Raw genomic sequence first — 25,470 nt, 5'->3', positions numbered from 1 at the left:
CATCATAAATCCTTCATCCTCTTTGGGTGCCTCCTGGGGAGGTATATTTTGAAAATATATTGTTACTGTAATTACAAATATGAATCTGTGGGAATATCAGAGTACCAAATTTTCCCTTTGTGGTTTAACAAATCATCAGAGATCTAATGGCCTTTTTAGCACAGAGCAGGAAATCCTCTCAGTACATAAAAAGGGGAAAGGAATCTGGTTAAAAATTTACATTTAGCTATAGTTTAGGTGTCTGGTTCAATTTCCAGTTTCTGGTAGAAGTTTAAATACAATTTAAAGAAATTGTTTTTAATCAAGTTATTCTAAAAGGTAAAAAAAAAAAAAACAGGCACAATTTTGGAATAAACCCTGCCCAGGCTTTACCCAGGGTTACAGACAACTGTATTCTCAGTTAAGCCTTTGGTTGGGAACTGTAACTCTAGGCTTATATAATGTTCTCTGATTGCCTGTGAAAGTGACTTTAGGTGCTTAAAGACTTTGCCAGGAGAAAATTTGACTGGCCCTGTCAAGATGAACAGGTCTTCAGAAAAAGGCCCCCTTTTCATGATAGTCATTGTTGTAAATATCATCAGTCTGGAGAGATATATAACCAAAAATTTGGCCACTACTAGTGCTGAATTTTTTAACCACTAATTTGTGGTTTACAAACACGCCAAGAAATTATGATTTTCATTATTGGTTTGGTGACATATAATGACAATTCCAAGTTCTTGAAGTAATAAGTTGTATGTGTGTATATGAATATATTTTTTTATATTCCTTCATTGTAGTGGCTTAACATATTTCAAACTATATCCTCCCCTCATTACTTGTTAAGATGCTTCTTTGTTTTGCATTATCTCGTGGATACATGTTCCTTGCTCTTATCCCTTAGGATCCAGGGACTTTTACCATTCTTACCCCCCAAATATTCCAGAACTGACAATGAAGCAGAGGTAGAAAAAGTGAAATTTAGAATGAATATAAGTGAGAGAAATCCTAAGGCCTTAAGGTCTTTCTAGAAAACAGTACTAATTAATGGTGGAAAAGGCAATAGAGATCATGCTATTATACGGCCCCAAACAGACAAGTTTCGGGGAGTCTGCCTTGGCCAGCCACAGTGAGCTAGACTTTTGGCTTTATGACTGTAAGTGGGTGATGTCACTGCCTTCTCAGGGTCACAATGCTCTAGGCTTGTTGTGGGGTAGGGAGGCTTCTAAGGTCAACATTCCCTCTGCCACTTGCTGCTGCCTCCTCCGCCCTTGTCATCCTTACATTGGTGAGTGCCAGGATCTCCAGGGGTCAATGAGTTGTGGGAAGTTTGCTTAGAACCAGTTGTTGCTTTTGGGGGGAATTTTTTGTTTTTTTGAGGTTGTTTTGACATGCGTTCATCCTTGCTAGTGTAAGAAGTTATTCCTTCTCAGGGAGCATTTGTTACTTTACTCTCTTCTCTCTCTATCTCTCCTTTTTTCCATCTCTCCTTTTCTCTCCTTTCATTTTCTTTTTAACTCCTTTCCTTCATTTTTTTCATTTTCTTTCTATTTCTGAGTAAGACCCTTCTTTGCATTTAAGAGCAAGTTTTTAAAAACATAGGGGTGGCCATTTTTTCCCAAAAATTGTGATTTGAAGTTTAGGAAGCATTCTGGATTTGGATAATAAAAGAACTCTTTCCAGAACTCTTAAGGCTGTCCCTCTCTACAGAGGAAATGGAGGCACTGGTGACATTGCCCTTTATTGGGGACAGATAGGAAAAAGACAAGATATATATTCTAAATATCAGTGGATATTTAGGGTTAAACTTGTAGCAGCCTTGCAACCTGGATGCCTTTCTGCAAGCCACCTGTGTCTTCTCTCTGCAGAATTATTTGTCTGTAGCCAGTAGGACTCAGGTTGAAGTTTTAGGAAAATGTTATTAACTGGCTCGTTAGTGGTGCAGTGTCAATGGGCAATTTCAATGTCACTTATGTGAAACAGTAGCACTTAACAAGAGTGTTCATGTGCCAGCAATAGCTTCATAAAACGAAGACCCAGGAAACAGCATGCAGATGGGCACAAAGATCTGCCTGCTCTATGAAGTTTACCTAAAGTCTTAAGTTATTTTTAAATGACCTTAAGCTTCTGGAGCCATTAAAAAGCAGCTCCTAGTAGAGAAAGATAACTTGAAAACATAAACTCCAGGAGTTAGTTCAAAATGGTTTTCCAAAGCATTTTACTAATATATCCTATCAAAATATTCCAGCTGCTGCTTTGAGGGCATGTGGTACTTAAAAATTTTAGTCAGTTCCTTATTCTAGCTTGGTCCCTTACCATAGCGGGAACTTAGTGATTTAGTATATTTTTATCTAACCTTTAACCAAAGTACCTCCCTTATCCTCTCACCACATTTGAGGGCCAAATAATTGGGTAAAACCCATGACCTAAAATCGGCGACAGCAATACAGATTTCATCAATTTGTAAGGTCAGCATTCTGGGAAATATTATATTTAGGAGTAATTGCATGTCCCATCAGCATCTCTTGTTGTAGGGGCTTGAAGTGGAACCATAGAATGTTAGAGCCAAAAGAAGGTAACCTTAAAAAGAACCTGGTCCAGAATGCTTATTTGTTTGAAGAACCTGAGGCAAAGAAACTGACTCAAAAGTTGTTGGAGGGAGTCAGTGGTTAAAAGTGTCAGGGTTGTGGCCTGCAGCCCTCCTTCATTGTACTTTGAAACACATGAGTGTCCCCATAAACCCAATGCTGACAATTCTTTATTTGGAACACAGTCCAACTGTACAGAAAGCAACTTAGCCAATCTGGACTGGACTACTATTGAGTAGAGATAGAGCTTCCTTTAATCAAGTTGAGCTCCCTCTGCTGAGTTTCGAAGTCCTAGTATTAGCACCTTAAAGCAGTGCTAATTCTGAAGCAGAGCTCTGAGCCAGCACCTAAAGGTCAGGCTCACTATACATACAAACATACAAATATACATACATATATTTATATTTATATATATGCACATCTAGGTGCAGAAACCCAGCCAGACAGTAACCCTGAATTTGGTACCTACTCTTATCATTCTGGGCTTCCCTATTGTAATTATTATAATAAGAATCATCCTTTCCTCTTAGTTTTTAGCAAAGCCCCTGGGCTTTATTTCTTAAAGCAAAAGCTGCATTTCTTAAAAAGAAAATGTTTTTCAAAAGGTTCATTGATTCAGACTCCTTTCTCTACCTTCATTACTCTAAATCATTCGGGTCTCTGTACTGGATGATAATGTGTGTGAATCTGTAAGTATGCTGCCCACTCAGCAGTTAGAAAGCTGGCCCCTTGACAGAAATGCCTTGCCCATTAAGCAAGGACTTCTTTTTGTGTTTTGTTTGTTTTTTAATCTACTCTTACCAGAGCCTTGTAACGGGGTCGTAATAACTTGTCAAAAGAAACGTCTTAACGTGTGTCCTTGGTTTGTTCAGCTATGTTGCAACTACCTTCTTGTGCTTACCTTTTAATGCTGCCTCCTTGGGAAGATGAGGACAAGGAAGCCCTCCTGCCCGCTGGAGACGGTCTGGGAGGATAAGCATAAATACGATGAAGCAGAGCGGCTATTCTACGAACGAGAAGCCACGCAGGCCGCCGCAGCCCAGGCCCAGCAGCAACCAGAGGAGGTGGTGAATGGCCTCAGCCAGGATGATTCAGGGGACAGCAGCGGGCGGGACACCAAGAAAGCCAACAACGGCAAGAAGCAGAAGAAGAGGAAGCGTTCACCCAAGAACCACCCATCCCAGACCAACCTGGCCCTAGTGGGCCTCTCAGCCGACCCGGTATGGTTTGAAAAGCCACTTTTTGACCAGGCAGAGACATCTTACCGCAAGAAGCTTGCAGATGCAGTGACTCCCCGTGGCCTCCTCCCTTTGGAGGCAGCCACAGCCTCCCAGATGCACTTAGCACTCTGGCAAGAGAAAGCAGCTCCTCGGGCAGTGGCGTCCAAGCCAGGGAAGGCCCTGACGACACCCTGCACCCATGGGAGTCGTGTGGCCTGCCACCATATGGCTTGTGGCATCTGGGTTAACAAGTTCTACTTTGACAGAGCTGAGATGGCATTTGTGGAGTGGACGCAGGCGTCCACCCCGCCACATTCCCTGGACATCTCATCCTCACAGCTCTCACAGGACACCACAAGTGTAGCGAGTGGGAGGGGCACCCCAGATGAAGGGTATATGACCGCCGTAACCACTCCTGCAACCCCAGGGCCACCCGTGAGAGGCTCATCCTTCACTGCCTGCTGGCCCAGCCCGCCAGCCAATGGTAAACCCCAGCTTTTTAGTCTTCAGGCAATGATGCAGGAGGTATGGTTGGAAAAGCCCCAATATGATGATGCTGAGAGATGTTTCTATGAAGCCATGTTTGATGGCCACCCACCGGGGAAAGTGAGGCTGCAGGAACGGGGTGGGCCGCCCGACGTAGCACGGCGGGGAAGAAAAGATAGACGAAACAGAAATAACACAAGCAAACGTATTGGTCCAAAGCGGGCAGACCCTGTACCCTCCAAAGAAGTGGACCCTGGCTTGCCCTATTGGTACTTCTTGCACAAGGATGGCGAACCCCCATGGCTCAGCAAATCAACCTATGACAACGCCGAATCTCGCCATCATGCTACTGAGGCTCTCCGAATGTCATGGCGAGCAGAAGCACCTCCAGTCTCACCAGTCCCTGCCCATCGGCCTGCTTCCCGTGCTGTCCCCTCAGCATCTACACCAAGACTAAAGTAGGAAAAATTTACTGTATGGTAACCATTTCTCCCCTCCTCTCACATGTCCCCTGGTCCCACTTGTATTGGATGAAATTTAGTCACAGAATAGGTGGTAAGGAGCATTTACAAGCTCCTGGTTTTACTTGTTATCTCCTCATCCTTCTCTCAAGGAATCTTCATTTCTAAGAAATTTTAACCCAAGTTGGTTGAAAGAGGGAGAGCAATAGAGGGGAGAATGAGGAATTATTAAGATATAGGACCTGTGTGCTTTCTTGATTCTAGTTTGTTCCAAAGTTTGGGATTCTCTCCCCCTCAAAAAAATTGCTATGGTTTACTTAATGTCTCAAGATAAATTAGCAAAAGAAACGAACAAAAAAATGAATGGGTTTAAATCAAGTCAAAGTAGGGTGTCCTGGGAGGTTGGAAGTCCTTTGCCATAGTAGTACTTTCTGTAAGCACTGTTGGGGAAGCTCAGCTTGACATGGTATTTGTCCTGTGCCATCTTAAATTCTAGCTGACACATAAGAGTTCTGGCAGGGTAGCAGTCTCAGGTAAGTTAACCAGGTGCATGTCCCCTGATAGAGGCTCATGTGGGGAGTTTAGACCTCAACTTGGAGAGGGGGAAGGTGAAGTCAGAAACCAAATATGCCTAGTATCTCTTAAGGTCCTACTGGGGGGAAACACAGCTTCCCAATCTTCAGTGAAGAAGCCCTGAGATCCCTTTCTCCTAGTCAGACCCATGTGTAATCCTTTTTTTTTTCTTTACCCACAGAAATAGTAATGTTTTCTATATGCCTGTGCCTTCTGAACTGAGCGACTTCATGAATTTCCTCTCTGTTCTTTGGAGTATTGGTGACAACATTTGTTGAGCAGTGTTTTCCAACTCAAATTTTATTTCAGTCTAGTAACACAACCAGATTTCATACTGTAAGGCTCTAATCTCAATAGCTCAGGGATAGGGCACCAAAAACAATGGAGAAAAAGGGCAGTTGGACAATGGAAGGAGCGGATTAGAGGGAGGAGGAAGAATCTGTTTTGTTGTGCTTTGTTTTTAATAAAACTGGAGGATCAGTAACAATATGCAGGGCCCAGAACTGTCCACTGGCATCCAATACAAATGGGTCCCATAAAATCACAAAAAAGGGATGGGGAAAGAAGAAAGATTTCCCACTGCTTTGAATAAGAAGAATCTAAAATCTTGATTACCTCCAATGAGGCTGGTGGGTATCTATTTCTGGGAGTACTGAGAAAGGTTGGGACATCAGTCCTTAGGATTCCTAAGAGACTTCTGTATTCTCAATAGCATTTACCCAGTGGTGGTCCTAAGAAGTCCTTCCCTTGGGGAACTCTGAATCCACACTGAAAAAGTAATCATTAAAATTTGTTTTAAGTCTTAAATTATGCTGTAGGTATTGAGCATGCACAGTAATAAAGGTTGAAGTGGTCAGTCATAAAAGATTTTGGAGGAAGATACTGCTTTATATCCAGTAAGGAGAGCAGCTGTTCACTTGTTGAAGTCATTGGCTTGAGTTGGGCTTTGTGTTTGTTAATGGAATTGGTGAGCTGCATGAAGACTGGCAAGAACATGGGCAGGCTAGTCTGGTTCTGGGATGGTGAGTTAGTCTTCTGGAACCTGATGGTAAGTCTGTGGGGAGCTTAGAAAACTAGGTAGAAGCACTTAGATTATACATGGAAGAAAAATAGGGAGCCGTTGAGGAGCTTCTGACTTGGGGCGGGGAGTGCCTTAAAAGGTCAGTGGAATTCTCCTGTCTCACAGATAGGGTTTGTGTTTGAGTTGGATTTGGGTGACCTCTGGGATCCTTGCAAACTGATTCGGTGAAACCTAGTACTGGTGGAAGAAGGGAGGGTGGTAGCTAAGAGTTATTGTGCTATTTGAGGCCTGTAGTCTAGAGGACCTAGATGAGGATTAGTGATTCAAAGGATGGTGCCGTGAAAGGAAAATTCACAGGGATTGGTGACAGCATATTGGAGTTGACGTTGTTTTCTGTGTACAAGGGTGTGGGGGGGTGGGTAGAGAAGAGGCCGGGGGCCCTCACTGAGGAGGAGAGGTCAGCATGGCAGGTGCATCTGGGCACAGCAGTGGTGCTTTGGGACAGCTTGTCTCCCAGTCAGGAGGCTTGGGTGGGTTGGGAGAGGGCCAGCTGTCATCTTACACTAGCACCCCCTCCCCAATAATGAAGAGGAAACCGAAGCCCTGAGAAGCACAGAAATGTCCCATTTTCACCTCTGGTTAGTGGAGGGGTTGGGCCCCTGTGCCTGCCTAGCAGGTAAGCAGAAAGGTAAGCAGACAGGAGTGTGGAGGACGTGGTCACTTCTCTTCTAGGGCTCCTGTTGGTCTTCCCCACTCCCTACCAGAGCAGCAAGTGGCATCGGCCAGTGGGAAGGGAAGGAAAACACCTCTCAGCAGGCAAGTTGGCTTGTGGGGAGTGCACTTGACTTTGTGCTCATCTCGGGATAGGGAATTTAGGGAAGGGGCTTTCCCTGGCCACGGGACATTCAACACTGTTGAGGCCCTTCTGGGTACTCGTGGGCCTTCTGATGTAGTGGGGCGTGGCGTACCTTCCCAGAGATGAAGTAAGAGAAGTTGAAAGTGTGAGAGAAAATGTCTATTTAAGAGCACTTCCCAAGCCTGCCCTTCTCCCCAAAGCACACATATACCCCTAACACAGCCTCTGGCAGTTCCAAGGTCTAGGTAGAATGAGAAGAAGGAACCTGGGGGGAAAAAGGAGCATGAGTTATCAGATGACATATGAAAGTATCTTTCTGGAGCCCGGAAGGAGGGAGGTTCTAGTCTGCTGGCTTGTGCCCTCATCAAATCTGGGGCATTGGGTTCAGTTAAGAGGGACACATGCACTCCGCAAAAAGGATATTGAGAGGAAAGAGATCTTGGGAGGGGAAGAGACTGACCCCATGTCAAGTGATAAGAAACTTGGAAAAGAGAAGACTATCACATTGCAGTTTCTGGATAGCATGACACAAGAGTAATGGGCTGGAAGTTGTAAAGAGCAGGACCTCTGTTCTCTGCTGTCCAAAAGTGCAAAGGGCTACCAGACAGGATGGATTTCCATTTTACTGGAGGTATTCAGGCAGAGGGTGAGTGGCTTCTTATCAGAGAGCTCATAAAGGAATCCTGTTCCAGTGTGGGTGGGACTAAATAATCTCTGAGATCTTCTCTAGCTGCAAGAGTGTATGAGGAAAAGAGTCGGGATGAGAGGCCATTTTTGAGACCCACACTTTGAGAAACTCTTACTTTCCAAATTGCCTGTGACAGCAGTTTCTTGGCGTGGTCTATATCCAAGCAAAGGTGATGTGGAATAGAGATGGGGGAAAAGGGGATACAGTTTGCTAGGTCAGAGTTTGAGTGGAAATAGTTTATTATGATCTGAGCAACTCACTGATTATTCGTTATCAGGAGATTCCTATTAATTGATGTTACCTTTAGGTGTGACATTCTAACCATTTTTTTCCTCTACAGGAAGATGGCAACCAGCTTCCTGGTGCATGAGAAGATCTGGTTTGACAAATTCAAGTATGATGATGCAGAGAGAAAATTCTATGAGCAGATGAATGGTCCTGTGCCTGTCTCCTCCCGACAGGTAATAAATGGCTCAGTTCCAGAAGGGACAGGATGGATAAAAAAGGAGAGGGAGGCAGGGAGGTTCTTATTCCTTTTGGTGTGCAGACCAATTCTCCCTCTTCTGATTTGTGAGAGTGCCAGAGGGCAGGAGGGCACTCTTGGGGTGGGGAAGTTAAAACTGCAAGTCTTCCAAGTGCGGACCCTGCCACTTGATACTCTGTGACCTTGGGTAAGTTGTTTTCCCTCTTTATCATCTGAGATGATTTGAACCAGGTATTCTTCCAGTTGTTAATCAGGTTTCTGAGGCAGCAGTAGATTGGATGAGCAGACTTGAGCCATGGGGGTACCCTGGGCCAGCTGGGAAGAAGCATCAGGTTGTATGTCTGACTGCTCCACTGGGGGAAAGGTCGGACTTTGGAGGGAGGCAGTGCTAGAGCTGGCCCAGGAGTTAACTCCAGCACCTAACAGATACACAGTAGGAACCTAATGAATGCTCAAGTGTATCTGTGGCATTCTGTTCTTACCCAAAGCAAATCTGACTTGTGAATATGGGACCCTGGGGAGCAGCACTAGGCAAGGCTCTAACTGTAGCCATATCCCAGATCTATTGGAGTCTTCTCTGCTGTATACGTGGCTCCTGAAGGGAAGGGTCCCTGAACCTTGCTTTGCTTTAGCACACTCCTGCATTTCTACCAGCTCCCTGGCCCTCTTAGGCAGTTAGGGACTATTTAGTCAGGGAACTTGACCTGGCCTGGATCCCAAACTTTGCCAGTGGTTGGATCTCAAACCTAGACTTCACAAATCAAGTCTCAGTGCTTGCTCTTTCTTGCTGCTTTGGTAAGAGGAGATGCAGGCTGGTGCTGACTGGGTTAAATGTCTGGTTGGCACTCACAGAAGGGAATTTGGAAGGGGCTGACAAAACAGCTAGTAGACCCAGGCCCTTGGCCCATTGCCTGGTCATTGAATAGACCTTGAGCATTGAGCCACAGGAGCCAGAGGTCTTGCTTGACTTCTGTCTGCTAGCAGTCATGGTTTTATTGTTGGGGAGATGGCTGAGCCTTTCCCCATTGCCTTGGGACTTCTTGCCTCTGGGGTGCTTAGGGGTGGGAGGAATGTGGTGATAGGCATCCCAGGAAGAACAGGATGAAAAATCACTGTCCGGCAGCGGCTGTCACCTTCTCCGGCCGGCATCAGGGCCAGTGTGTTGGCTAGCATTGAGTGCTTGCAAAGGGTCTTGAAACTAACCAGAAAAAGAAAACTCATCTGGCTCCTGCTTCTTTCCACCAATCAACTTCTGTCTATAACACTTTCATGCCCTATCTTAGGTCTATATTTTTTCCCCCAAATAAAAACACATGTTGGTTCTTTCTGCACTGTTTGCAGGAGAACGGCGCCAGCGTGATCCTCCGTGACATTGCCAGAGCCAGGGAGAATATCCAGAAATCGCTGGCCGGAGTGAGTACCCTATGCTCGCACCAGCTGGCTGCCTGTGGCGTCCTCTTGTGCGCCCATGCCCACCTGGCTGGCCTCTGCCACCATCTTTGGATCTTGATTTTAAACATTTTTATTATTACCTTTTTTTGAAGTAAAGGGAAGGACAAGGTGCAATATTATTCTGTTTTCTGATGGGAGGAGACTTATTTATAAGTCTGTGGGGAGTTCCCCTCCCTAGCTGCAAGCTGAATTTGAAACACTAAATGTTCATGTGCACACACAGATCTTTGCTTACCCTATCCTACCCTTTGCTTCTTTGAAATATTTTTCTCCTCACTTTCTCTGAGGCTTATTGTAGCCTCAGAAGCTGGGTGGCTTTCTTTCCCTAATGACTTTGGCCTTAGGCTGAGTGTTTTGGGGACTCTTAACTGTTGCTTCCCTACAGGGCTGGGTTCCCCTTCTCTAAGGGCACTGCAAAATGCTGCTGCCTTCTGTCTTCTGCCTCCCTGCATAGGGGGAAAAAAAGAAAAGAAAAGAAAAAAAGATAGCATCTTTTCTTAGCTGATAATTGCTGCTTGCCTGTCTGTGGTTTTGTCTTCTCCCTCCTGTGCCTTTTAGCTCCAGAAGGAGGAGGCAATTGGATTTATTGAGTCAGCCATGGGCTCAAGCTGATTAGAGACTGACCTGCTGGTGATAATTGGTTCTGTTTTTAATTTGAGGCCTAAGAATTTTATCCTTTCCTATCTTGATGTGTGGGTCACTGGGTGAATATGCTGCTTTCATTTGCAGTGTGCTTGACATCCCTATGCTATTTGTCATTTATTTCTTCAGTGAGCCTCGTATGTAGTCCAATTGTTTTTGAAGTAAAAAGTGCATAGAGTGTAAAGGAAGACATGGTACACAGGGTACCTCAATCTGTCTCCTGTTGCTTGAGCTGATCAGAGTCTGACTGTGCAATAGTTTTTAAAGGAGAAGTTGCACATTGATCTTTTCCATTTTATGCATTTAAAACTCCTTCGATTACTAGCTGCCAGCACAACTAAAAGAAAACCTACTTGGCTGACTAAAATTGCTGTCAGTATACTGGGTTTTCTTTATCTGAGAGAGGTGAATGCTCCAACATTATCTTCCCAATGTTATATTAGATGTTGTAAAAATAATGCCTATGCTCTATTGAAAAGAAACTCACATGGGAGCAGATTAATTCAAACCATGATAATTTTAGTTTGAGAAGTACTGAGCTTGAAGTACCAGCAGGATATCCAGGGGAGATGTCCAGCAGAAAAACTACTACCTATTCTTTCTTTGGGGAGACTATGAGAAGCAAGAATTCTGAAATCCTTTCTTTTCTCCTGAGGTTGCCTCTTGGTAGTTCTGAAAGGCCCGGAGGCTTCTCTGACCATCTCAAGTGAATTGTTTGTTTGTGCTTTGCCTGTTATATACTTCTCCTCACCCTCTTCTCCAGCTAACAGGAGTGGGCCAACAGAGCACTGAAATTGGAGGATCTGAGTTCAAATACCAACTCTAGTTACACTTTCTAAAGCGGTGTACCTTGGGGCACTGATTTAGTTCCTTTGTAATTTGGGGTTCTGGGATGGAGCAGATGATCACTCTCTCCAAGGTCTGCCCTACCTCAGTCTTAGGTCCCTTGGGTATTAGAGGAGAGCTTGGGAGTCAAGCTCTGAAAGATTACAGGGTAATTGGATGGATGAAACAAGGCTAGATGGTCCTTTTAGATCAGAAAAAGAATAAATAAAAGCCCATAAGGGGGAATGAGGCTGCAGATGCTGGGAACTGGTCTGATGGTCAAGGAGAAGAAATCATCCAGATGGGACAGGGGATGTATAATTTCATAGTGGTGACAGGAAGACCCCTTGTGGTCGGCCAACTTTAGCCTCCCTTTTCCCCCTTCGTGGTAACCAGCAGTCATGAATGTCTGCTAAGTCTAGTTGTCTAGAGGCTTCAGAAGGGCCTTTCCAAGGACCTGGATCTTTTGGTCCTTATTTTAAATTCCAGGCACTGGAGACAGGAAGACAAACTATATCCATTCTCTGAAGAAGTTATATATACAGATCGATTTCTAGGGAGTTCTGGGGTACTAGCAGCTGTTGGAAATTAAATTAGGCTTCCTGGAAGAGGCAGTATTTGATCTGAGCTTTTAAGGAAGCTTTCTGAGACAGAGATGAAGAAGTTGGGCATCCCAAGCAAAGGGGATAGCCTGGGCAGAGGTACAGGATGTCATGGACAGAGAACTGCAAGTAGGTCCAGTCTGGAAAGTAGAACATGTGAAAGAGAATGTGTAACAAGCCTGGAAAAGTAGTATGATTGAGTAAAGGTTATTAAAGTATGGGATCTTGGAAATTGTAAACAGAAAAGAAGAAGGAGCCTTAGATAGAAAGGGGGGAGTGAAAATTAGGGAGCGAGAGCATGATCAAAGGTATAAGATCCTAGTGAAGATGGAATCAGGCCATACAGATAGATGGTTGTCACTGGCAAGAACCTGAAGCAAGAGAAGGAGGAAGTGGGGGATGGTGGTGATTTGTATTCTAGGATTGAGAAGAGTTCTCACCACAAGAGATCACTGAATTTTGCTGTTTTGATCTCTAAATTGTGAAATACACAAAACAGACAGGTTTCAGAGTGAGGAATACAGGGTGCAAGTGAGAAGTTCTCTTGGACAGGAGACTTCCACCTATTGCAGAGAAGGTAGAGATTTTATATACAAATCATAAAGGGGAAGGTGGGGGACAGTGCATTTATTTTGAGGGCTTTGAGTGGTTTCCATGACAAACCCACGAGTGCAGAACAGAACCATAGTTCTGTGAGAGGAACAGATTCTACAGTTTTCACTTAACATACCCAGGAGATTATTGTCAAGAATTGATCAGTTATTTCAAGCTGCATTGTAGGACTTGCTTCCACACTTGAAAAGGCAGCTTTGAGAAATCTAAATTATTAGTATATTCATTACACAAATCATCTTAGTAGTTATGAAAATCATAATATTTTTTTCCTCAAATTCAAGGGTGTAGGACAATGAAGTTGAATTGGTTAATGTCAACTCAAGATTTTGAAGGGAGAATAAGGCCAGAAAAATAAGAAAGGGAGAGATTGAGGCACTGGAAGTTTGAGTGAGGACAGAGAGTAGATATAAAAAGGATGTTATAAGAGCAAGGAACAGCTGAAAGTGTGGGGAGATGTCAGCAACACAGAAATTTGAGTTATGTGAAGGTGGAGCTCGTGTGAGTGACAACAAGATCAAGAAGAGAGGAAAGGGAATAGAAAAAGCATCTATTAAGCACCTAGTACCTGTGCTAAAAGCACTTTACAGTCATTATCTTACATGATCCTCATAATAGCTCTGCGGAGCTCAGCAGCAGAATTTAAGAGATCTGCCTAGGATCACACAACTAGTATCTGAGACCTCATTGAAACTCAAGGTTTTCCTAACTCTGGGCTTATTTTGTTCTCTCTACTGAGTCACCTTGCTCTTGTCCTTGTGTGTATGACCTTTCCTGTTTATGGCTGAAGTGAATAAAGGTAGAACCTATGAGATCTGAGGAATTTGAGGAACTAGAAAACAAAACATCCAGAGTATAAGGACAAGGGTAGAAAGGAAGATGCTAAGCCAGATCCTGAGCTTATTGAGAAAAAGGTGATGTAAAAACAAAAAAAGAGCATTAAAAACAGAATGTTGTGGAGAAGGAGGTCATCAGAATCTGGATCCAGGTAACATGGCCTCCCTCGTATCCCACCCTAATCACCAACTATCCTATTTCTTCCTTTCCTAGCTAAAGGAACAATAAGGAATTGCAAACAGATACAAATAGTATTCCCATAACCTCAGAAATTACAGAAAAAAAACAATAAAACATTGTTTTTTGGTTGGCTCAATTGCACAGCTATTTAAGATATTTAATAAAACCTTCATAAACTTTGAAAAAATAAATTAAAAAAAAAAAAAAAAGCTGCTCCAGCTCTGGATTCAATTCACACATAATCCACTCCCAGTGAATAAAAAATAATTTCCTTTACTCTAGCCACCCTGCCCCAATTCTCTTATGGTCTAATTATCTAGTATTCTCCTTCCTGCTCTTTTCCTTTCCTGCTCATATTCTTCAAGACATTGCCCAACAAACACTGAAGTCCCACTACATCATTTTTTTTTCTTTTTTTTTTTTTTAAATAACTTTTTATTGATAGAACCCATGCCAGGGTAATTTTTTACAGCATTATCCCTTGCATTCACTTCTGTTCCGATTTTTCCCCTCCCCCAGATGGCAAGCAGTCCTTTACATGTTGAATAGGTTACAGTATATCCTGGATACAATATACGTGTGCAGAACCGAACAGTTTTCTTGTTGTACAGGGAGAATTGAATTCAGAAGATAGAAATAACCCAGGAAGAAAAAACAAAAATGCAAGCAGTTTATATTCATTTCCCAGTGTTCTTTCTTTGGGTGTAGCTGCTTCTGTCCATCTTTGATCTATTGAAACTGAATTAGCTCTCTTTATCGAAGAGATCCACTTCCATCAGAATACATCCTCAAACAGTATCATTGTTGAGGTATATAATGATCTCCTGGTTCTGCTCATTTCACTCAGCATCAGTTCATGTAAGTCTCGCCAGTCCTCTCTGTATTCATCCTGCTGGTCATTCCTTACAGAACAATAATATTCCATAACGTTCATATACCACAATTTACTCAACTGTTCTCCAATTGATGGGCATCCTTTCATTTTCCAGTTTCTAGCCACTACAAACAGTGCTGCCACAAACATTTTGGCACATACAGGTCCCTTTCCCTTCTTTAGTACCTCTTTGGGGTATAAGCCCAGTAGTAGCACTGCTGGATCAAAGGGTATGCACAGTTTGATAACTTTTTGAGCATAGTTCCAAATTACTCTCCAGAATGGCTGGATGTGTTCACAATTCCACCAACAGTGTATCAGTGTCCCTGTTTTCCCACATCCCCTCCAACATTCCACATTATGTTTCCCTGTCACTCTACCCAGTCTTACAGGTGTGTAGTGGTATCTCAGAGTTGTCTTAATTTGCATTTCTCTGATTAATAATGATTTGGAGCATATTTTCATATGTCTATAAATAGTTTCAATTTCTTCATCTGAGAATTGTCTGTTCATATCCTTTGACCATTTATCAATTGGAGAATGGTTTGATTTCTTATAAATTAGAGTCAATTCTCTGTATATTTTGGAAATGAGGCCTTTATCAAAACTGTTGATTGTAAAAATGTTTTCCCAGTTTATTGTTTCCCTTCTAATCTTGTCTGCATTTGTTTTGTTTGTACAAAAACTTTTCAATTTGATATAATCAAAATTTTCTATTTTGTGGTCAATAGTGATCTCTAGTTCTTTTTTGGCATAAATTCCTCCCTCTTCCACAGGTCTGAGAGGTAAACTATCCTTTGCTCTTCCAATTTATTTATAATCTCATTCTTTATGCCTAGGTCATGAACCCATTTTGACTTTATCTTGGTGTACCGTGTCAAGTCAATGCCTAGTTTCTGCCACACTAATTTCCAATTTTCCCAGCAATTTTTGTCAAATAATGCATTCTTATCCCAGAAACTAGTCCCACTACATTATGAACATTTTATTGAACCTGGTTCTTTGCAGCCTACCAAAATAATTCTGATTGATTGACTAAGAATCTGTCAGGACTTTGCTTCCTGTTATCCCCTATCTATGCAGTCAGTCAAATAAACCAACTTTTGCTTTCTCCTCTCTGTTGTGCATGTCCTTCTCTTTGAGTGGAATACTCTTTGTCTTCATTCTCAAAAAGCCTTAAAAGACAGCAGCACAGAAGCGATGATATATAAGACTTTGGACAGAGGAAATGCAAATCAATCAGCCTTCTTCTCCCCCTCCCTCCCTTCCTCATATGCAAAATTGTAGTACCCTAGAATACTTGCCTTCATAGGATTATTGTGAGATTCAAAAAGAAATCTATGTAAATTAAAACTAAAATCCTACCTGTCCATTTGAGCTTGTTATTCTGTATTTGATTTTTGGTTATCCTAATATATTTCTATATAAATGTGACATGTAACTACATGTACCAACCCTTACAGTCCAGAAGATCCTTTCAGTTAGATCCTTTGGATATAATCTTCATGGTGAAAAGGAGTCCTTGTTCTACCAGAGCTCTCCCCATGACCCAGTGATATTTACAGTCTTTGACTAATCTCAGTTACTCATAGCTAACAATGGCAAATCTATATTTAGGAAGACATTTCTTTCAGAGATTGTGGCTTATGCATAGAGCTCAATACCATTGAAGGTATTTCTGAGGCCAAAGGCGGGATAGGGAGAGTTTAAATGTAATTAGCTGTAACTTAAGTTTTATTTAGTCTCCACATGTTCATAATTTATTTTCATTTTGTTTTGTTTTTTAAAAGATAATGCTTAAGAATTTCAGGAGAAAAAGCTCATTATAAGTCAAGGGATTTTTAGGGACTCATGGAGGAAAGGGTATTTCATCTAAGCTTTGGAAGACTAGGCAGCACCTCTAGAGCAGAGGTATATTGCTAGTGTGTGGAATCAACTAAACATAAATTGTAGTAGTCAGAAAGAAATAAGGAAATCAGTCTCTCAAGCAGGGAGTTTATGTGGGAAGTTAGGGGAGAGTCTGGCTTCTAGCAGTGGGATCTTATGTCCCTGAGCACAAATCATAGCAGTGTTTGTTGAATTTGTTCAGAGATGGGGAATTTGAATTTTATTTAGAGGCACTGGAAAACTATTGAGGATTGTGGTGATAACGTTGGTTACTACATGTTCGTAGTAAGATTACTCCTTGAGGCTTTCCACGAAGAGGGGAGTGATGTCCATGAATGGGAAAAGGGACAGAGTAGAGGTTCAGTATTCTCTGGGACCCTTGTCCCACACCACCCACCCTCAGTCCACACTTGCTCCAAATGTCTTAGAAGAGCGAGCCTCAGGTCACCAGCTACCAAAGAAGTGAGGAATGGAAGGTTGGGGTCTGGGGTGAGTTGTTCAGCTAGGCACCAGGGCCCCTGCCTCTTAATTGTACATGTGTGTGCACTGGCCAAATCCTTACTCCCCTAAGCAGTATAGGCCTGTGGCTCCAAGTGTGCCAGAACTGTTCTGTCCAGTCTCTCTCCAGAACTCTACTCTTGCCTTTCCTGATCCTCCACCATCAGAGCCTGTCCCAGCAGCCTCTGCTTTACCCTCTTCCCTGCACCTCTCGTCCTTGAATTGTTTTGCCCTCCTACTTCCCAGCTCAAGATGGTGCTGCAAAGTCTCCCTGAGGCCCTGAGCCAGGCCCATTTCGGTCCCATTAGTCTTAGGGAGGGAGGGAGGAAAGAGAAAAGGCTGCTTACCCTCAAGGCTTTTGTAGCTCTGGGAGAACGCAAGCCCAGGCCACCGTGGCCCCAGAACTCTCCTGGTTGGTACATAGCCTGGTATCCCTTAAGGGGAAGGTGCTTTCCGGGATCCTAACTTTCTCTGATCTGAAGCTTAATATAGGGTGCAGAGTCTAAGCCAAGGTTTCCTTTTTGGTATTTTTCCTCATTTTACAATGGATGTTGTAAAGGCCTGGATTGTAAATCTACCTCCTTAGTGTCCGAACTCTTCTCTCTATCGCTTCTCCTTCATCTCTATTCTCCTCATACACCCCTCCTTTTTACCCCAGTCTCCTCTTCCTTATACCTGTGCTTTATGCAGCTGGGTCTTGTCACACAGATAGAAGTTATGTTTTCTATTCTGGGCTAAGAGTTGATTCTAGTCACATCACTAAAACTTTGAGGAGGCTGCACTTATCAAATGATTTCCTGATACCCTTCAGCCAGGTCGCATGCTTTGGGTTGAAGAGAGAAGCCAGAGATCTGAGCAGTTCATATCATTACCAATAATAGGGTTGAGAACACGGATCCCCCTTGCTCCCAGCCCCAAATCATAAATGGTCAAGTTTCTTTTAACTATCCATTTTGGTGAAAGTTGGGCAGGCAGTAGTGGACGTCCTTTTGAGATTGGCATTTCCTTCCTTCCTGTCTCCCATCTCCAATTCCTTCAGCCTTCCTCCTTTGACAGTCAGCTGCATGCTGGGCCTTTGCTGGCCTGATGCTTCTTCTCTGACAGGGGCCTAAGCTGGCATACCCCTTTCATTCTAAGGCAAAGATGGCAGACAAGTTGTAGGTGGCTATAGGAACAGAACCTGGGGTCCACCCTCTCACTCCCCTTTTATATCCTCTTCCCAGGGTTGGGTTGAGTTGGGTTTTTTTGGAGGGGAGCCAAGGATGGGCAGGGAGAGAAAAGATTCATAGGAGAGAATATGTGAGGAGTCACTCAGGTCTCAATAAACTAGCAAAAGACATAAATTAATTGCCCCTCTCCTGATCTCTGCCCCTGTAGCATCATCATCTCCTTTCATCACATCTTTCCCTACTCCCTTTTATGGACTGGAGTCCCTGTACCTCAGTCTCTTTCCCCTTCCCCTGCTTTGCTGTAGCCCCAGAAGAGCTCTGACTCAACACTTAGGCTCCTTCCCTGTTTCTTGTTACAGAGCGCAAACACCAGCTCTTCCAGTGGCCCCAGTGGGGACCATAGTGAGCTGGTTACCAGAATTTCCAACCTAGAGGCAGAGAACCAGAGCCTTCGGAGTGGTGAGTGAACACCGGCCACAACCCGGGGTAAAGAAAGCCTGCCATGTTCTCTGGTCCTGTCCTGCCGGGGCAATGGTAACGTCCTCTTCTTCCTTCTGCAGTGATTCAGGACCTACAGCTCACCATCTCCAAGCTTGAAATCCGGCTGTGCACCCTGGAGAAGAGCAGCTCCCATCGCGTTCTGGCTCCTCAGACACAGGTGCACGTTTTACCTTCTACCCTGGGAGCTGGTGTGGGTCTGGCCTGCCCCGGCCTCTGGGTATTAGGAGGCCCTCTGTGAGGCCCCAGAGCAGCGCAGCTTTGCTTTTGTAATTCCTGCTTCGTCCCAGTCACTACCTGGGTTTTACACAGGCGCGCACAGCAGGGGAGCGCAGAGAAATCGGGGGACACAGGCCCCCCCTAGATAGAAAATGTCCTCCCCAAGCACGAGCCAGAACCTCCTAGGAAGGGCTGGATGGTCCTTCTGCCTCCTCTGTGCCTGACCACTCCTCTCTACCCCTTCCCCTCTGGAAATCCTAATGCTTTTTTTTTTTGCTGGCTTGACTCCTCTTCCTCACGCCTGTCACCCAGGGGACAGCCCTATCATCCTTTTCCTTGCCTGGCATTCAGGGCCCTATGAAACCCCCTGTTTTGTGTCCCCCTTCCTTCCATAGCTTTTGGCCACTGGCTCTGTGCCCGGACCATTCCCCTGTGCCTCCAGACTCCCATTTTCACCTTCCCTGGACAGTCTCTCTCCCTGCAAGGCCCAGCTCAGGTGCTTTCTGAAGTTCTTGATGTCCTCCTCTCTCAGTGTCCTTGAATGCAGCTCTCTCTAGTGTGTGCTGTGTTGGACCGTGCAGCGCTGGGGGTGACCAGCTGGGCTCGGGTGTCAGCGGCCGGCGGCCTCGGGCTCGTTCCCCAGGGCCAGCCTCGTGTCTGACCCTCTCTCTGGTCCCCTCTCCCTGGGCAGCACGTGTCCCCTATGCAGAAGGTGGAGCCGCCCGCCGGCTCTCCCGCGAAGAAGGCGGCCACCCCGGCGGAGGACGACGAGGATGACGACGACATCGACCTGTTCGGCAGCGACGACGAGGAGGAGGACAAAGAAGCGCTCCGGCTGCGTGAGGAGCGGCTCCGGCAGTACGCGGAGAAGAAGGCCAAGAAGCCGGGCCTGATCGCCAAGTCTTCCATCCTCCTTGATGTCAAGCCTGTGAGTGGCGAGCTCCCCCTCGGGCGGAGGGAGTGGGAGTTGCCTGCCCAAGGTCTAAAGCGCTTGTTCTCATGAGAAGGAAGGCAATGTGGGGGGTGGGGAGGGGAAGGAGGGAGGATAGCTGTTTTTAATGGAATGAGTGGAAACCCCACACACTTTGGCAAGATAATTTTTGGCCATATCCCTTTTTCTCAAGTCAGACTAAGTTTTGTATCTTTGATCATACACTTTGGCACATATGTGATCTTAAGGGTAGGTCTGGTACCCTGGCCAGGCCTAGGGCCCAGCTAACCCTTAACCTGATCTCTCCTAAGTGGGATGATGAAACCGACATGGCAAAGTTGGAGGAGTGTGTCCGCTCCATACAGCTGGATGGCCTGGTCTGGGGAGGTTCCAAGCTGGTTCCCGTGGGGTATGGCATTCGGAAGCTGCAGATCCAGTGTGTGGTAGAGGATGACAAGGTGGGCACAGACATCCTGGAGGAAGAGATCACCAAGTTTGAAGATTATGTAAGTTCCTGGAGGACTGACTCCCTGCGGCCTCTGGGCATGTTGTGTGTGTGTCTGGAATCATGGGATCCAAGTTACGATTTTAGCTCTGCCACTTACTCGGTGTTTGACATCGGGCCCCTCTTGGGGCCTCATTTTCCTCATCGGGATAATAGAGTTTAGACTAGATGACCTCTAGGAGTACTGTCCAATGTTAGGTCTATGAGCCTGCATCCAGTGGTCTTATTTGAAGCCAGTCTTGGGCAGGAAGTCCTTCCTGATGTTAGTTTTGTCATATGGACCTGCCTTGGGACTTAGGGGTCCTTGGTTCCTAGCACCCAGTTCTCACAACACTTGAACACTCATTTCCCTGAATTTTGCCCGTTTCCCAATATATAATACGAAGTTATTAGACTTAAAAGCCAATTAAGAATTGGTCTATAAGGCCTCTTGCCCTGAATTGGTTTGATTTCCCTCAGTGTGAGAGATAAAAATAATAGATGAGGAGGATGAATGGGAGTACCAGATTGCAAGAAGTTCAGTGGTTGTCATTCTAAACCGTTCATCTGTTCTCCCATTTGCAGGTGCAGAGCGTTGACATCGCTGCTTTCAACAAGATCTAAAAGGCCCCTGAATGTGTGTGAATCTGTAACCAAAATAAAGGCTGAGATTTGAGGTGCTTGGGCCTGTTCTGGACTGGGGTCTCTAGGGAAGGTAGGGGTGGGAAGGGCAATTTCTGAGGAATGTAGAACAGAAGTCCTCAGGACCTGTCCTCCTATCTCTCATACTTCAACTGGATTCTGGTTAGAAACCAGAATGATAAAGAGGGTGGCTGTTATTGTGACCAGTCCTCTGAGCCACTGACCAGACACCAGGATTCTCTACCCTGTTGGGGCCCAGCAGTGTTGGAAAGCCAGAAGCCGTAGGGTATGAAGCTTAAACGTAAATAAATGTAGAAAAATGACCAAAGAAACTTCTGCCTCGTTCACTTTAAATATGGTGACTTTCTTAAGGCCTCAGGAATTAAGGGACAGAGGTGTGCCTGGCAGCTAGTGGGGAACCTGCTGGAGCCCATGAGCCTTTCTGAGAGAATGAAAGACCCTGATTTGGGGGGTTAGGGAGGGGAGATAGGGGTGGAAGTCACTCTCACCTATATTTCTTTTTTTTTTTTTCCTCCAATAATCCATTGTTTTAATCTTATTTTTAATAGTATTTTGTTTCAAAATATATGTAAAAGATTGTTTTCAGCATTCATTTCTCCCTTCTTCCCTTACTTCCCCGTTTTCAAGACTTCAAGCATTCTGATACAGGTTAAATATGTGCATTTCTTTTAGACTTATTTCCATGTTTATCATGTTGTACAAGAAAAATCAGATCAAAAGGGTAAAGTCCATGAGAAAGAAAAAAACAATAAAAGGTGAGAAAGCTATTCTTCCATTCATATTCTGTCTTCATAGTTCTCACTCTGGATGTGGATGGCACTTTCCATCACAAGTCTTTTGGAATTGCCTTGAATCATTTGCATTGTTAAGAAGAGCCAAGTCTATCATAGTTGATCACATAATCACATAATCTTGTTACTATGTAGAATGTTTTCTGCTTACTTCACTTAGCATCAGCTCATGTAAGTCTTTCCAGACTTTTCTGAAATCAGCCTGCTCATCATTTCTTAAAGAATAATGTTCTATTATACCATAACTTATTCAGCCATTCCCCAAATGATTGACATCCAGACATCCATCCAATTTCCAATTCCTTGCCACTACAAAAAGGGCTGCTAAAAATATTTTTGCACATATGAGTCTTTTCCCTTCTTTTATGATTTCTTTGGGATACAGACCCAGTAGAGACACTGGTAGATCAAAGGGTATGCACAGTTTTATAGCCCTTTGGGGGGCATAGTTCCAAAATGCTTACCTATATTTCATTTTAATTAGCTTCCTTTGTGATTTTATATTCTTTATTAGGCATTTTCACATTATTAGGAAAAGTTGGGCGTGGAGTGATCCTTAATGTGCACCAGACTGTCACTCTGGTCTAGTGGAATAACAAAAGTCTGAGTTGGAAGGTTCCCTTCCCTTTTTCCTTTTCCTTCTGTATGTACACTCATTTCCTTGGTTGAGTGTTCTGGTAAAAGTGATGAGGGTGGAGGACAATGGGCCCATTTCTTTGCTTATGCTTCCCACTGGTTATGTCTTCAGAAGGTCTATCCTAGCTCCATGCCGCTTTGGGAAACAGACCTTCCATACATAAGACCAGTGGTGTTCACAGATCCAGAATTGGGGAGGACCATGGACATAATTGAGCCCAGTCTCCCTTTTTTTTTAAATAAGCCAACCAGGACAGCTAGGTGGTGCAGTGAATAGAGCACCAGCCCTGAAGTCAGGAGGACTTGAGTTCAAATCTGCCCCATTTAACACTTCCTGGCTGTGTGACCCTGGGCAAGTCACTTAACCCCATTGCCTCAGCAAAAGAATAAAAATTTAAAATAAGGTAACCAATCAGTGATCCGAGGCAATCCCAATAGACTTTGGACAGAAAATGCCATCTGCATCCAGAAAAAGAACTGTGGAAATTGAACATTAATCTGTATACATGCTATGTTCACTTTTTTCTGTTTTGTTTTTTCTCCCTCATGGTTTTTCCCTTTTATTCTGATTTTTCTCTTCCTACATGATTCAAAAAATATTATATATTAAAAATTAATAAAATTTAAAAATGAGTAACCAAGACCCTGGAGAGCTGTAGAAACTTCCCAGTTCTGTCCCTGTGCATCTGTCTGACATCTACATAATGTCACCGACTTTGTCTCCTTCTGCTGGCCCCCTCTCCATCTTCAAAAAATCCATCTCCACTTTCTGCCAGCCTCTGTCTTCTATGGGTACCTGCCTTTTCTCTCCCCTCCCCCCCCCTTCTCTAGGCCCCTTTCCATCTAGCTTCCTACCTTCTTATTCCACTAGGACTGCTCTCTCCAATGACCTTTCTCAGCCTTTAACGCTGTGGAGCACACGTTCTCCTAGAGGTCACTGGGGGCGCAGTGGATGGAGTGAGGGGCCTGAGGTCAGGGAGTCCTGAGTTCAAATCAAGCCTCTGACACTTATGTGATCCTGGGCAAGTCATGTGACCTCTGCCTTAGTTTTCTCAACTGTAAAATGGGGAGACTAAGAGCACCTGCCTTGCAGGCTTTTTGTGAGGATCACATAGGATATTTAGTGCATGCCTGGCACATAATAGATGCTATGTCATTGCTTATTGCCCTCCCTCCCTTTGATAATCCCTTTCTCTCCAGCTTTTCCAGACCTTACCCACTCTCTCCACACCTCATACCTATAAGGTTTGTTGGATTCTCATCCAGATCTCATTCCCTTTAACCACTGGTGTCCTAGGAGGGTTCTATCTAGGGCCCTCATTTCTTTTTCTATATTATTTTGCTTGATAATTCCAGCTCCCAAGGATTGAATTATAATCTGTCTGCTCATGATTCCCAAACCCAATTTTCCTGCCACAGTCTCCCTGCTGACCTCCAATCTCAGATGTCCACTACCTTTCACATCTCAAAGTGGATGTCCATTTTGCCCAAAACCCTCTTGAGGTTCCCCCACCCGTTCCCTGTTACTGTCAAGGACATTCCCTCAGACTAATAACCTGAGTCTCCTGGACTCCTAGAAGTCTCAACTGCTCCCACCCCGCCATAATGTAATCCTTTGCCAGAGCCTGCCAGTTTCATTTTTGCCCATCTCTTGAATGTGCCCCTTTTTCTCTGGTACTGCCACTTCCCTGGTGCAGGGCCTTCCTTACCCTTCTCCCAACTGGACTGTCAGATAGTCTTTTTTGGAGCCCCTGTAAGGTATACAATAACCTGGCGTTTTCTGCTTTTAATGGGTGTGTAGAGTGGGGAGAAGATGGAACCAGAGCCCTCCCAGGTGTTCAGGAGGACCCAGCCTGATGTCCCAGCTCCTCTCCTCCTGTTTTACTCCTCCTCCATACTCCTTTTGGAAGCAGGGCCTGGAGAAGGGATAGGAGCAAGTGCTGAGCTTTGATCTGTGGAGCAGAATGGCGGTCATAGTCATTTTCCTCTTGGAGGAGATGCTGGATTCTTTGTTTCCCTGCTTCACCAAGGAGAACCCTCAGATTTTTCCCCGAGGAATGAAAAGTCCCTTGGGAGCAGAGGAAGCAAAACAAAACAAAGGGCTGGCAGCAGGTTGAGTTCCTGAGCTTAGTCTTGCTCTCTGGGAGTCTGGCCTGGCCTGATCCAGAAAAGCCCAGCGAAAATGTTTCCCCATAGCTGTTGGATGCACAATTTTCACATGGTATGGAAGAGAGGGTGTTGGGCTGAGAGACTTTTAGTATAATGGCATTCACACAGCGCTTTAAAGTTTGCGAAACACAGTCCAGATCTTGTTAACTCATTTTACCAGTGAAGAAAAATGGAAATCTGAACTCAGGTTTTCCTGATTCAATCTATTCACTATGTACACTCAGGTGCTTCTGGAAAGAATGGAAACCTAGGGTCTACTCCCTCCCCACAATGTAAAGAGGGCAGCAAGGGGAACTGTCCATTCTGCATTTGAGAGTCTAACAGGGGTCCTCAAACTTTTTAAATAGAGGGCCAGTTCACTGTCCCTCAGACTGTTGGAGGGCCAGACTATAGTAAAGACAAAAACTTTGTTTTGTGGGCCTTTAAATAAACTTCATAACCTTGGATGAAGGAGATAAACGTCCTCAGTTGCCGCATCTGGCCCGTGGGCCGTAGTTTAAGGACCCCTGGGACTCTAGAACATCGTCTGAGCTTAGGGTGTTTTAAGCTCCTTTCTCTCACAGACTGAGAGGTCATTTAGGTTATGGAAGAGTTCCACCTCTAGCAGTTCCCTATTTAACCTGTCCCTGAGTATGTATGAGGGGATGGGGGTAGTATCCCTCCCTCCCTGCTGTGTCACGGCCAGTCCCCATCAAGGAGAAGGATCCCTTTGCAGGGAACTGTAAAGCCTTCTGCTAGCCCTTTCCACCAGGTTTTCAGCATGCAGGAGGCATGAAGTAGGAAAGGTTACTTTTTTAAATGATACTTTTGATCCAGTAACTAAACTGAGGTAGGACTGGTATTTGAAATTGTTCTCACACCAAAGCTAATACTTGATCTTTGTATCATCCCTTGAGTAATTATGCTTCCTTAAATGCCTGCTATATATGCCAGACAGTCCTTTTAGGAGCTGGAATTCTGGGTTTCTCCCATCTCTTGAGTACATTGTGATTCTTGAGTTGAGACACCTGGGATTGCCAACTAATCTGTGGATCCCAGGGGAGGCAAGACTCTTCAGATATCTGTAAAAGGAGAGGGTTAGTTGTGCTTTAATGTGGATCCCTCTCCTCTCTAAAGCAAATCACTGGCTATCTCACACACTGTTT

At 44.4% G+C, this 25,470-nt stretch overlaps 1 protein-coding gene across 6 annotated transcripts in view; it reads left to right on the top strand.

The window, feature by feature from the left end:
• EEF1D (eukaryotic translation elongation factor 1 delta) overlaps positions 1–21,040 on the top strand; it is a 29,444-nt gene extending 8,404 nt beyond the window's left edge. Inside the window, exons 1-10 of one of the 6 annotated variants that reach the window (XM_051971197.1) lie at positions 1,170–1,267; positions 3,494–4,731; positions 7,061–7,144; positions 8,213–8,333; positions 9,698–9,769; positions 18,294–18,393; positions 18,495–18,592; positions 19,343–19,579; positions 19,894–20,088; positions 20,652–21,040. In XM_051971197.1, coding sequence (XP_051827157.1) covers positions 3,494–4,731; positions 7,061–7,144; positions 8,213–8,333; positions 9,698–9,769; positions 18,294–18,393; positions 18,495–18,592; positions 19,343–19,579; positions 19,894–20,088; positions 20,652–20,690 — 2,184 coding nt within the window. In that variant the 5' untranslated portion in view covers positions 1,170–1,267 and the 3' untranslated portion in view covers positions 20,691–21,040. Of the gene's footprint in view, positions 1–1,169; positions 1,268–3,386; positions 4,732–7,060; positions 7,145–8,212; positions 8,334–9,697; positions 9,770–18,293; positions 18,394–18,494; positions 18,593–19,342; positions 19,580–19,893; positions 20,089–20,651 lie in introns of those variants that run through there. The other 5 variants (XM_051971196.1, XM_051971199.1, XM_051971198.1 and 2 more) reach the window with 5 other exon arrangements.
• Positions 21,041–25,470: the final 4,430 nt, after the last annotated feature.

The sequence above is a fragment of the Antechinus flavipes genome, chromosome 1, assembly GCF_016432865.1.
Source record: "Antechinus flavipes isolate AdamAnt ecotype Samford, QLD, Australia chromosome 1, AdamAnt_v2, whole genome shotgun sequence".
NCBI classification, from domain to species: Eukaryota; Metazoa; Chordata; class Mammalia; order Dasyuromorphia; family Dasyuridae; genus Antechinus; species Antechinus flavipes.
This window is presented reverse-complemented; position numbering and strand designations above follow the sequence as displayed.